Source organism: Kryptolebias marmoratus, linkage group LG15, assembly GCF_001649575.2.
Source record: "Kryptolebias marmoratus isolate JLee-2015 linkage group LG15, ASM164957v2, whole genome shotgun sequence".
In the NCBI taxonomy this organism is placed as follows: Eukaryota; Metazoa; Chordata; class Actinopteri; order Cyprinodontiformes; family Rivulidae; genus Kryptolebias; species Kryptolebias marmoratus.
This window is the reverse complement of record NC_051444.1, coordinates 15,325,273-15,339,019: the sequence shown is the minus strand read 5'-3', so window position 1 is coordinate 15,339,019 and position 13,747 is coordinate 15,325,273. Positions and strand designations below refer to the sequence as shown.

The 13,747-nt window shown below is 40.7% G+C and overlaps 2 protein-coding genes across 3 annotated transcripts in view; both read left to right on the top strand.

Moving 5' to 3' along the window:
- Positions 1–1,691, top strand: part of mmp2 (matrix metallopeptidase 2) — a 12,425-nt gene extending 10,734 nt beyond the window's left edge. The window contains exon 13 of the mRNA XM_017423642.3: positions 802–1,691. Coding sequence (XP_017279131.1) covers positions 802–905 — 104 coding nt within the window. The 3' untranslated portion in view covers positions 906–1,691. The remainder of the gene's footprint in view (positions 1–801) is intronic.
- Positions 1,692–3,044: 1,353 nt separating this feature from the next.
- Positions 3,045–11,787, top strand: lpcat2 (lysophosphatidylcholine acyltransferase 2). Of its 2 annotated transcripts, none has more exons than XM_037979975.1 (14): positions 3,045–3,310; positions 3,629–3,771; positions 5,516–5,733; positions 6,385–6,455; positions 6,716–6,776; positions 7,263–7,321; positions 7,605–7,639; positions 7,822–7,876; positions 8,175–8,257; positions 8,541–8,666; positions 8,928–9,081; positions 9,292–9,390; positions 10,418–10,559; positions 10,656–11,787. In XM_037979975.1, the coding sequence occupies exons 1-14, from the start codon at positions 3,197–3,199 to the stop codon at positions 10,832–10,834; spliced, it is 1,539 nt and encodes a 512-aa protein (XP_037835903.1). In that variant the 5' UTR covers positions 3,045–3,196; the 3' UTR covers positions 10,835–11,787. The 2 variants fall into 2 exon arrangements, with proteins under 2 accessions (XP_037835903.1, XP_017279122.1); XM_017423633.3 differs by having other exon boundaries at positions 3,047–3,310; positions 6,385–6,497.
- Positions 11,788–13,747: the final 1,960 nt, after the last annotated feature.

The following is a 13,747-nucleotide window of genomic DNA, read 5'->3' as shown; positions in this document are numbered from 1 at the left end:
CCACCCCAGCTTTATGAGTGAGTTTGGAACTGTGCCTCTAGCAGTAAAACTCTTAAAACCATTAGAATCAAGAGCGCAGCAACTCTATTCAGCTAGAGGTGGAGGGTTTAAAGGAGCTTACTGCAGAACATGTATGCAAGTCAAAATCAAGGAAATGCATCACTTTTGAAGTGAAGGAGTAATCTGTGACTTGACAATGATGGAAGACAGGACAGTCAGTTGAACAACAATTTTTTTATGGTATTTAGTCAGTGATTAAATTTTCTGTGAGTGAACACACGGTGGGTGGGTTGTGTTCACTTTCCCTGTTGGGTAGGGTGTTGCAGAAAAGATGCAAAAATACATAGATGATTATAAATTTCCATCATAAAACAACAGCAAACTTCTTGTGGTGATCAGTCAGCCATGACTTTACATGGGGTTAGGGGGGTTATGCAAATTTTTGCTTTGGATTTTTCCATAACTGCTCCCCTAGCTTACACACAAGCATCACATTGACTCTTCTATTCACACTGAACACACACACATTTATATAAAGCAGGTCTGTGACCATTTACAGAGGTCCTTCTGTATGTTGTTTAACTGGCAACATTCAGTGTAGGCTCAATTTTAGCTTCAGTTGAGCCTGATTGGGTGCTTCGATCAGTGTCAAATTGACTGAAACTAATTATTCTAATTGTTTTATAGAATTGTGATTATTTGATATTACATGGCAGTTGTATTTGTTTCATGTGGACAGTTTCAAATGTAATTATCAAACTCAAAATCGTTAACACAGTTTATGTGCGGTTGTCTTCACAGATTACAGCTACTTCTTTAAAGGAAACCACTATTTCAAACTGGAAGACAGCAGTTTGAAGATTGTCAAGTTGGGTGAAATCACAAAGGACTGGCTTGGTTGTTGAGCTTTTACCAAAAAATGTTTCACAACAAGTGATGACAGCCTCACCTCTTGAGGACATCAGCTTAGGATCGCACACAACTTGTGGTTGCCGCAGTGTGCAATGTTTTAAGTTTTTACCCTGGCAACTCGCACGCTTCTGTTGGAGACATGTACATTACCTCCAGCCTGTATAACCAGTCTTCAGCTTTGTATAATAGCACCTCAAGACCTTCTAAACAGGCTGAACATGTAGAACTGGATATTTACTTTTTTTTCTGTGTGATTGTGTCAAATTATTCGTTATGATAATGAAGAGTTCAAAAAAAGATATAAACCCCTTGTTTTGATGTTTTATATTTTTTGTACTTTAGAAAAAATAGACATCAGGTATGTCCACAGTGCATTGGATGCAGTGTTATACTGTGCCTTGAGATATTGCCAATTTATACAAAATTTAATGTGAAATTTCTTTAATACAATATGAGGAATTCATGTTGGCTTTGGATTACTTCTACATAAAATACAGTTTTATAAATGTAACATGTTTCTTTATGTTCTGAATGTTGTGCAATGCGTTTGAAAAATGAACTTGCACATTGTGACCGAGTATGGTGCTTTTAGAGATTGCTTCTTGCATTTAGACCTACATATATACTTTGTATTTTGTAGTGTGTTACTAAGTCGGATGGGAGTATTTTTCTGGATATCAGAAAATAGTATTCACAGACATATATTATTCTTCACTTGATTAGCACTTTGTAAAAAAAAAAAAAAAAAAAAAATTCTCTACAAGGAAACTGAATAATAAGGAGACCAGGCACTGTCATGGCAACTATATGTTGCATTGCCTTTCACTGATAGTACAGACAGATTAATGAGGCAGATAAGGCACAGGTTGCCTCTACAGGCTGTATAGGTTTGCTCCATGATAGAATCATGACAAGAATACTCCAGTAGTATTGTGTACTTGTAATTTTTACATTAGTTTTGTTTTTTTGTATTAGGTTTTCCCTCTTGGATTGTAACAATATAGTTGTTGTGTCTTTTGAATTTTTCTAATGTTTGTGCACTTTGTTACCATCATCAATAAAAATAGTCAATATATTGAACTCTACATTTTGGAAAAAGTAAATGTGGATGATTAAAACGCTTAAGATCCCTCACCAGCAAGCTTTGGAATACATCAACCAAAGAATAAATGCAATGCAGTTTAAAATGCATAAAGTAATGAGGGTGTTGCTCCAGTTTGCCATGGCGAAGAAGGATCTGAGCTGAAAGGCAAAGCTGTGAATTTACTGGTCCATCCACATTCCAACCCTTACCTATTTGTAGATTGGTTTGCAGTTGTATGTGACGAGTGGGAATAGGAAGGGGCTGAGTACACAGCCCTGAGGAGCGTCAGTACTAGGTGTAATATGTTCTATATTTGTCTTAAGGCAAATTGTTCAGAGCACTTCATAACAAAAAAAGAGCAATAGTCACTTGAAGTCCAAGCGAATACATGTTTGGGATTATCAACATGTAAGAAAATATGTCAGTCTATATGTACTATATGCAAAATTACAGAAAAGTAAAAAGTATAGAAATAATATTTAATCATGATAGAACAACCCAAGTCCACCTTCTACAATTATACAGATTTACTGCTTTCCCCGATAATACACCTAAATAAAACAACAAATAAATTAACGTGACATAGTTCATATATATATTTTCTCTCTAAATTTAGTTTAACTGTATAAATGTTGCAACTTCCCAAAACTGTAGGTAAAAGAAAATTAGCAGTGAAACTGCGCCATCTTGTGGACATCAATAGGAACTTGCAAACCTTTGAACTCTAATCCGTTTGAATCACGATTCGAAATTTTGCATTACTGCAACTGTCGTCCTATATTTGCCTTGAACACTTTAATTGTATTTTTTATTTTTTATTTTTTTGTATTTTTATTTTTTGCTGTTTATTAAACCCGAAAAAAACAAACAAACTGCATTCTATTCGCAAAACAACGAGTTGTATGAGATGACAATACTTTAAACGTCGAGGACAGGTGATGACGTCAGAACATGATCACCTTTAATTATCTAAATTCCTGTCGGCAGAATAGGTAGAATTAGGCGGACTCAGCAGCGGCTAACAGGAGGCGGAGCTTCGTGCCTGTCCGGTTCCTCTCTCTTTTAATCTGTGTCGTTTCAAACGGGAAGAAGGAGGGCAGGCCCCCCCACCTCCTTTGAGGAAGTGAGATGATAACATAATAATAACAACGCAGGAACTGGCTGTTGCTCTCCGCGGAGGACCGGACCGCAGCAGCAGCCATGCCGCCGCCGCAGCGTGTGTTCGCCGTGCCGAGGCAGCAGTCCCTGCTCCTGCCTGAGGTCCTCAACCCGTTCGTCCAGGACACCAAGCTGACAAAAGGTGCCATCATTAAAGTGAGTATGTGCTGATTTATTTTATTTTTTTAAGCAAGTCTCATGGAAGGAGGGGTGTCACCGCAGCACTCCCGGTGTTTCAGACGTAAAAACACACACACAAATACACACTCACAGGGAGATAATCTGCTAAGGCTTTGGCAATCAGCTTGCAGCACAACAATAAAACTCCTTGTGTTCTTCTTAAGACAAAAAAAATGTGCATTCCTAGAACTATGAACAGGTCAGGTGTTACTCAGCTGATTCCCAGAACTAACAGTGCTTCCGGTGTGTGTGTGTGTGTGTGTTTATGCCCCCCCCCTTCTTCTCTCAACACAGTGTGTCCTGTTTGGAATCATCCTGGTCCCTCTCCGGGTCATCCTCATGTCTTTGGTCCTGATGGTGACATGGCCCGTGTCCCTCATAATAACCTTCAAGCATCCTCTGAAGGGAGCAGTGGAGCCAATGACGGGCTGGAGACGGTAACTATGAACCCAGACCAAAACCCAGTCGCCCACGCCTGAAAGGTTACCCCCCCCCCTCTGCTGACTTCTACCGAAGACAAAAACCTGTGCCCTGCTCTTCCCCTTTCACATCTGTGCCGAAAATAAACTGGCCTTTGCATACTCTGTGCTGTCCGTTTGCCCCACACAGAAGCACGTTGTCTGTGAGACGCATTTAAAAATCGTACGCCAGCACGGCGTCCACAGACTTTTAGGAACCACATTAAACACGCACAGTTTGGACACAGTAGAGTAGAGGTGTAATTCATGTAGCAGATTCGTTCTGGTCACCTGGGAAGTACACTGGGAAAAACGCTTTAAAACGTAACAGATTACCTGAGGTGTTTTTTTTTTATTTTTGTAGTATGTAGTATTACCACAGAGGTTGAAACTCTGGAGGTAATTTGCATAGAATTTGCCATTCCCGATCATCAGTGTATCATCTAGGAAAATCTTAACTGACTAACAGGGGCTGCAAAATAACCGTTCAGTGGGCCCAAAAAAAGAAAAAAAAAGAAGTTTTTTGTTTAAACCATTAAATTCGGAGTGCTTTACTTAAACAAGAAGAAACAGACAAAGTGGGTTTTGCAAATGCAGAGCCAGAACAAGGCTGGAGACTCTCAAAGTAATAACCCCTGACGTGCCTCCAAAGATTTGCCTTCTGCTGAGTCACACATTGCAAGATCATATCTGCCCCCGAAAGCACAGCCTCAGCTCCCCCCGCAGCTCTCAGACAGGAACTAGTGAGGAGTATTCTTGGTGGCTTTAAATTGGAACGGAAACCTCACACATTGAAGAGAGCTCCGAAACCAGTTGCTCTGTGGTATTACCTGGATGTGGTCTCCCTGCCACCCATTCAGGCAGTCGCCGTGCGAAAAAGAGTCAGCAACAGCCGCTCCCTGCGAGACCTCGCGCTCACATCGCTGTAAATAGTCGTGATGAAACATGCAGAAGGGGCACAGAAATACCAGGAAACCTTATCCTTTCAGATCCCTTGAAAGCTCGGATATTCTCTGGGTATTTCCAAGTTTCCAACACTTTCAAAAATGCTTAAATTTATTGTGAACCCCCCTCTCTCCACACACACACACCACCACCTCCACACCCACATTTATAGCGTTCTGCATTTTGCAATCACATTTGGCTGCAGTCTTCATTTACTCCCATTAGCGCTCATCAGCCAAGAGCAGCGGAAGCGTCTGAAGCTTCTCGTGTCACATCGGCCGTGCATCATTCTGCTGCAGAGCAAGAACAGCAACACAAAAGATGTGTGGCACACAGAAAAAAAATCAACATGACCCGTTTCATCCAGCAGCACAAGATTTTAATCTGCGCCCTGCATAATAAAAGAGGTCATATTTCCAACACAGTGTCACGAACCAAGTGCGGCCTTTTTGCTGTAAAATCGGCCCGACTCTGTGTTAAGCCTCCTGCTCAGTGGAGCGGGAATAATGCAGCTTTAAATATTCATGCCTTGTAATCTCCGAGCAAGTTTTGAAACTCCGGCGCTGCTGTCATTACTTTGTCTCAGCGTTTCACAATGCACCGTGACTTCCTGCTTTTTAAAAGATTTTCAGGAAGCCATTGGTTGAGGTAACTTTTATTTCACTTTTAGTGCAACTCTTCCTGTTTCTTTTTCCTTTTCTGTTTTAATTTTAGTTATTTATTTATTGAAAAAAACAAAAAACAACAACAACCCTTCCTTTTGTTTTGCCCTCTCCAGGTTCATGTGTCGCACGCTGATAGCCGCCCTGGGCAGGGCTTACTACTTCTCCTTGGGTTTCAGGGTCGTGGTCAAGGGCGAGCAGGCCGGCAGCAGCGAGGCCCCCATTCTGGTCGTGGCCCCTCACTCCACCTTCTTCGATGGGATCGTGTGCATCGTAGCCGGCCTGCCCTCCACCGTCTCGCGTGTCGAGAACTTGGCGACACCCATCTTTGGCAGTGAGACACTCCTCATGTGTTGTTTCAAAACAGGAACGTTGGGTTGTTTACGCGAGAAGTGTGTGCATGTGTGTTCACACATAAGTGTGAAACTATGATGGGGACGTTAAATTTACTTCTGTCTTCATCTAAGAAAACTATTTCACAATCGTAACAGTGTGGTTGATTGGAGGAGGCATGTAATGAAGTGTTCTGAAGGGTAGATTTCTGTTTTTACAGATACAGAATCCGGGAACTGCATTTGTTTTATAGACTCAATAAGTTGATTTTATCACTACTTCAGTCTGTGTTGGTTTGTTTGTCTGTTAGCAAAATGTCTCATTAATCACGCGATGGGTTTTAATGAGATTCTCAGACGTTAACTTTTGAAGTCAACACGATTCCAGGCGGCTGTCACAGCTTATGGATCTTAGCAAATACAAAAATATCGACAACTCTGTTAATTTTCCAGAGACTGAGCTAAAATTTGGCGTAAGATTTGTTTAAAACTTTTGCATGCACGTTGTTGTTTTTTTTTAAGGTTAGTGTGTAACCGCCCTCTGAAATTAACTTGCGAAACTCTGGGGAAAAAAAAAACGGGGAAAATACAGCTAGTGTTTTCCTCTTACGTATGCGCGTGTTAATTTTTTTTTTTTCTTGCCATCGTCGCAGGGTTTGTGCGCTGTCTCCAGCCAGTGTTGGTGTCTCGGCACGACCCAGACTCCAGGAAGAACACCATCCAGGTGATTGATAGCAGAGCCAAGTCAGGGGGCCGCTGGCCGCAGGTTTGTCAACTGCAGGAACCGTCACTTCGTATGGCTGATTTGGCCTCACTGCTTCTTTGTTTTTTACTTTTAGTATAATTTAGTTGCAGAAGTGAGTCTTTTATAAGTCTGTACCCAGCTATAGCACAATATGAACAATGCTGACGTCATGCTTGGTAAAAAAAAAAGATCCAGCATATGATTAGATAATAAAAAAAAAAGATGCTGTGTTGTTTCAGGTTCTGATATTCCCAGAAGGAACGTGTACAAATCGCTCATGTCTCATCACTTTTAAACAAGGTAAGTCTGCGTGTGTAGCTTTTCTCCAAATTCCCTGGTTTGCTCCCACAGTCCAAGAATGTAAATTAGGAGATTATTTTGCAACAATATACTGTAACATTTCTCTTTGGGGTGTAATGTATTACTGTTCAGTTCAGTTTAGTTAACACTCAACATAACAGAATAAAAAATGCATAAAAAATTAAAAAATGTAAAACTTCTCTGCTTTGCTGTGTGAGCACATTCAACATTTTATTCCCCCCCTTAAATGTTATCCACTGAGCAGAAAGGTTACACACCAACAATCACCTGATGGTTCCATTAAACCCGAGTGTGATTCCTACAGTAATGTGTGCCCCTCTGGTTCTAAATAAGGTGTGTGTGTAGGTGTGGGTGTGTGTGGGGTGGGTCATGTCAGCTCAAAGTAGTCAGAAAGACGTGACCGTCCTTTTGTGTTAACAGATTTCAAAGCTCCTCCTAATTTATTCTCCATGTTTCCACCTGTAGGCGCCTTTATTCCAGGAGTCCCTGTGCAGCCAGTTATTATTAGATACCCCAACAAACTGGTGAGTTACCCTGGCTTTCACATAATGTCACACCGTCTACACTGTCTACACTGTCTACACTGTCACTTTTAGGACCGTAGTAGTTTTTTTTTTTTTTTTTGCAGAAGTTGACTGTAAAAAGAGCTAAAAAGCTGTGAAATGAATGAGACAACAATGATGGCTTTCTCCACAGCAGCAAGACAAACGGATTCTTAGTTCTGCCAGCTTAGCAGCTCATTTGATCATTATTTCATTTTTGTTTTAACATTTTATCTTTTTTTTTTATTTATTTCACGTTTTTTAGGATACAGTGACTTGGACATGGCAAGGTTTCAGATCGTGAGTCTTTTTTTGTGTTGTTGTTAATTATCAGTTATCCTCAATTTTGTTTTGTTTTTTTATATTTTATTTATTTGTTTATTTATTTTTGTACTTCTTAATAAAGCAAACAGAATGACTTCTGTTGCAGTTATGAGTGAATATAAAGAGCTGCTGAACTTCTGTATGTGTGTTGCGTTCAGGAAGACGCTGCTGCTTCTGACGCTGTGCCAGCCTTACACCACCGTTGAGATTGAGGTAACAGCCATCCCGATTTTGCTTTGTTTATGCGTCCTAATGTAATGTAAAGCTTTAAAAAAAGATGTTTTACATGTTCGGGTACAGCAAATGGTTTGCATTGCTGACGGTGTGATGACATTGTTTTGTGGTAGTATTTCTTCCAGTTCAGCCAGGAAGAAATGTGGTTTTGTTTTTTGTTTTCTTCTGTTTTTTTTTTTTTGTTTTTTTGTGTGTATGTGTGCTGAGGTAATGGGGTTTGCGTTCTGCTCGACCTTCCTTGCAACCTTTCTCCTCTGTTTGTTCTGTTCTTTTTCAGTTCCTGCCCCCACACGTCCCCACCGAGGATGAGAAGAAAAGTCCTGCCCTGTTTGCCAGCAGAGTGCGAGAAACTATGGCCCAGTGGGTGTTCTGTGTCTGTCGTGTCTTATAAAAATCACTTTCTGTTGTTGAAAGGTGCGTTACAAAACACATCTTGTGGTTCGAATCACGTTTCGGACTGCGTGTCCTCTGAGTACACAGCAGAACAAAGGTCAATAGAAAAGTGAAAGCATGTATTTAAACACGTAAGGAGCGAAGTGGTCAACATTTATACTGGGTGTCGGAGTTGGCGATGAGTCTGTGTTACTCACCTGCTCCGACAAACTCCTGATAACCGTTTCAGCTGATTGCCTTCTGCCTTCAGGGTTTTGGGAGTTTCAGTGACAGACCACACATACGAAGACTGTCGCCTGATGATCTCAGCTGGAGAGTTGACTCTTCCCATGGAGGCCGGCCTGGTCGAGTTCACCAAGATCAGTCGCAAACTCAAGTAAGAGCAGCTCGATAAATAAAATAAACGGCAGGCGAGGAGTTCCTCACTGTTCCTTAAAAAAAAATAGTAAAAATGAGGTGGTCAGAGGGCTGGGAGGCGGCCTCACTTCTGCCACCCCGCCCCAGGGTGTGGATGAACGGGTGAATGACTGAATGTAATGTAGAGCTCTTTGGGGTCCTTGGACTAGATAAAGTGGAATACAAATGCGAGCCATTTACCATTTTACATGCGTGACTTTATTTTGTCCTGCTCCCACAGCCTGAAGTGGGACAACGTGAAGAAGGAGCTGGAGGGTTTTGCAGTCAGGGCCACCTCCTGCAAGGGAGGACGGATAACCATAGAGGAGTTTGCCAGTTTCCTGAAGTTACCAATCAACCCGGCGCTTGAGGAGCTGTTTGCTCTGTTCGACAGGGTGAGAATCTGTAAACCACATATATTCTTTCTTTTATATATATATATATATATATATATATATATATATATATATATATATATATATATATAAATACCACTTATTAATATTGTTATAATTATTATAATTGTGATTCCAGATATCAAAGCTAAATGAAAAAAAGTACTGCCCACCAATAATACTCGGTTCTGTGGTTTTCACCCTGTCTAGAACGGAGACGGCACCATCGACTTCAGGGAGTATGTTATCGGTGTGAACATCCTGTGTCGACCAGCCAACACTGACGATGTTCTGCAGATGGCCTTTCAGGTAGGGTGGAATAACAACAGCACACACTGATGGATTTATAGAGACCGACAGTTACGCAAGACTGCATTAGAGCAAGAACAGCCATTAAAGCTCACACTTTTTGACATGTCTCTACATGTGGTTGTTATCAAAAGCAAAGATTGTTTTTCTAAGATGTTGGGACATATGCAATAAAATATATATAATTATACAGCATAATAGACGTACATCTTGATATTTATGGAAAATCTGAACATTTATATTAGTGTAATAAGAAAAATAGGCAGAATATTTAAACAAAAAGACAGATTTTATCTCCCAGTGCTGCCGTTTAGTTCTGCATAAACTTTCCTCTGATGGTTTTCTCGAGACCACGAGTTATTTATGTCGATATCGCGAAATAACGATTACGTTTTCTCGAGATAACAAGATGATTATCTTTTCTTGAACGCTCGCGATCAGCTTCTCAGCGTTTCTTAAAACCTTGCCAAGAAGGTCAAGCCGAAAATGTCAGATCGTGGAGAAGCCGACATACTGTAGGTCAACGCATCAGATTTGACTTCCGTCGAGGTCTAACACAGGCCGAAGTTGCAATGGGTTTGTCTCGTAGAGATAACTTTCATATCAGCCCTCGTCATTTAAGGATTCCTCACCCGCTTGTGAATGGAATCAGGTTTAACACACGAAAATCATCCCGAGAAAACGGAACACGTCCGCTCTTGGCTGCCGTAGCCTTTACTGTCTATATTCTGCTATCAGCAGCAGTTCTACTGCTGTGAGAACACTGGCAGCACTCAGATATGCACGGATATTGTCAAGTTAACAAGAAAGAACTCATGGAGTCACTTTGCTGCCCAGAAGGCCACATGTCAGTTTGGACAAACAATTCTCGTATTTATGTAACGCAACTGAAAGCTTTTTGTACAGATACGCCACTCCGTCGTATTCTGTGACGTTTTCACGCTCCTTCCCTTTTTTTCCCCAAATTGTTTTTTTTCTTTGGACCGCCAACATTCGGAAGACGCATAAATCTTGCTCTTATCTGCAGCTGTTTGACACGGACGAGGACGGGAAGATCACCCACAATGAATTCACGGCTCTGCTGCGATCTGCCCTGGGCGTGTCAGATTTAAACATGACTAAGCTCTTTAGGGAGATCGACACGGATTCCTCGGGTTTCATCACGTTCGGTAAGTTCACGTTGCCTCAGGTCAAAGGTTTACTGACACACTATATTTCAGTCCTGACGGAGGCGGGGGGGTTGTTTTCTGCTTCTGGTTCTTCAGGAGAATTTCAGGCCTTTGCGAGCACCCACCCTGAATACGCCAAGCTCTTCACCACCTACCTGGAGCTCCAGAGATACCAAGCGCTCAAAGAGGCCAGGCCCGGTGAACTGGAATTAGCCGGTGACGCCAGCTCGGGGGAAAACGACGAAGATAGCACTTCTGACAAAAAAGACGACTGAGACTGAACCTCATTGTAAATTCTGCTTGACCTGCCATCTTGTTGCAGCTGCATTTGAGTCAAGAACTGTTATTTTTAATTTTTTTTTCTGGCTTCAGAGTGTGTTTGTTCTCAATCTTAGTGCCTTCTAAATCTTTAAAAAAGAGCTTCTCTAACTCGTATAAAGAATGTTTTATCCTCACAAGAAATAGCAAACATAAAGCTGTCCTTAATACAAAATAATATCAACATTTATCTGTTTAATTATTCGTTTTAACATTAGAGTTAATCTTAGAGACTGCTTTATGATAAACTTGAACTTTATTCTTTTATTTAAACCATTTTCTGACAGTTTTTATAACCTCCTTTTCACTGAGATAAACCCTACCTTGTGTCTCTTTTTTTAACTTTTGTCTCTGTGTTGTTTTTATTTAAATAAGAGGAAAAATTGCCAAACCAACACATCTTTAATCACTAGCAAAGAGCCCTCGTGCTTCTGTGTTGCAGTATAATTAGTGTTCAGTAAGCTTTAGGAAGATCTTTTCCAGTCTGGTGAGCCAGAGATGTATTCAGTATTAAAGCAGTGTTTCAGAGAGCATAGATGCTGTGCATTACACTTTTCCGCCAGCGCTCAGGGACATAAACCTTGTAAGTCGGCTGTATAATTAGCCAGAAATTTGCTTTGCATGTGTACTTATTTGCATTTCTACAGAAGATCGGTGTTGCTGAGACAGCAGCGCGTCTGTGCAGCTTTAAGTTTACTAAAGCAAATCAAGCGTTAAAAAAATAGGGCAATTTGTGAGCAAAAAGCCAACAGGGCTCCTTCGCAGCGGCGTATTCCAGCAGGGTGTGCTTGGAAATTAACAAGCAGCATTGTTATTTATTTAACAAGAGCGCATTGCAATTATATAGGGTTTCCTTTTTTGTAAATACTGCAACGTTTGCTTTTTAAAATAAAACAAGCACACAATCTGCTTTCCTTGTTTGTGTTTTCTGATGTTCCTCACTTAGGAAACTTGGAATGACTTTCTCACTGGATTTCAGCTGCTCTCGTGTGTTTCTGAAACCACCACAAGGTGTCAGCATTTAGCTGCTTCAGTTCCAATGTGACTGCTTTATTTATTCTTTTTTTTTACCACTTGCTTGTGTGAGTTCTAGTAAATTGTTACATTTTGTAATTTAGAAAATGAAAGTTCTGCTAAAAAAAGAATAAAGATCATTGCTAAACATAATATCACTATTTTACGTTTGTGAACACATCTGCATCAAATTTTCTAGTAGAAGCTACACGTGTTTTTCTTCAGGTATTCTGAGGAGATGAAAATAAATGTGTTTCTTGTCATTTTGACATTAACCAACATTTAACACCTTGAATGTATCCATTATTTTGGTAAAAGAAAGAAAGTTTTTAATAAAAGTTAAATGCTTTGTTGGATGAGGGCAGACATGTGAACAGAAAGTAAGAAGTGAGCTTACTTTTTACACCAGCAAAACATAAAATAGAGTAATATCTTAGAAAGAAAAAAAAACACTTCTTTGTTGATCAAATTACAAACAATCAGCAATGCTTGGAAGGAAATCATTGCGTTATTTTCAGTCATGTTGTGCATGATTGTCATGTTGATTCTGCATCTGTGAGATGAGCACATGCTGCATTTTTATGAACATTTTCTTTAAAAAATAACTTAAAAACATTAAACATCTCAAAATATGTTTGTAAAAATCCTCAAATAGTGAAACCTTGTGCTCAAAAAGAAGAACAGAGACTTTGAAACCACATTGGTTTTGTATTTTTTTTTTTTTGATTAATACATTTATACTTTTGCTAAAACTAGTTTGTTTTTACAACTTCTAACTCCTGCTCTGTGAAGTGAGCGAGCTGATAAAAGTTGTTCCAAACACAACTTAGGTGGCAGTGCTCAGGCCCGCGCAGAACCTCACAGAAGGCTGAAATGAACGATGGGGAGAGGTTCTCTTCATTAAAAGCCCACTGTCAGACAAACTGTGATTACAGGCTGTGATTTCCATGTTCAATTTGTTTTAACCTTTTCAAACGTACAGAGGTCCATTTGATTTTGATCAAAATTGATGAGAGGCCGTGGAATCAATTAAGTCGCCCTTTTTTTTTTTTTGCACTTACAAAGGCTTAACTCCTTCCACATCCACAGCATCTGTTCTCCTCTTTAGCTCCATCCTCTCGCTTTCTGCAGGTTGTATATTGCTGTATCCATTTCAGCCCTGCCTGGAGGGTGATCCTGTCGCACTAGATTGTGGGAGATATGTGTTGGTAATTTGATTTGGTCTCCTCAGGACCTGAGTGAATGAGCAGCCTCTGTTTGTGAACACGAGGTGGACGCAGGGCCCCGTACGAATGGGGTGGGTGGGGTGGGGGGGGACTTATCGTGTCAGCCTGGAAGAAAAGGTCACAACCAACAGGCCTCGTTGTTAAATTGATGTGGCACAACTTGGCTCGTCAGTTTAACCAAATAGCCTTCTCAGCCACAATAAGGACAAGTCCTACAGTGCTGACAGATCTGACTGTCATTATACAGGGTGAAAGCCAAGTGTCAGAACAGGCTGTAAGTTTTTGGGAACACTTTGCTTTTTACATCCCACCTGCAGACATGCATTGCTGTCAGATTTCGTTGCGTGACTGAGAAATTACAAAACAACAGACGGATTTACCATCAGCGTTGGCGCATGATTAAAAAACAAGGAAAAGCGAAAGGTGATTGGGCATCGCTGGTGGGCAGAATGTTACAAAAGCAGAATTAATCAAAGCTGGTTTAACCTCTCGTTCCTATAGAATGAACTCTCCAGCCCAAAAACAACAGGATACCTGGGCGTGTATACATGCTCCTTTGACCTCCCCTTCGTCCTGCGTGACGAACATCGGTGCAGGCATTCAAAAGGTCGCCGCAGTTTACACGAACGC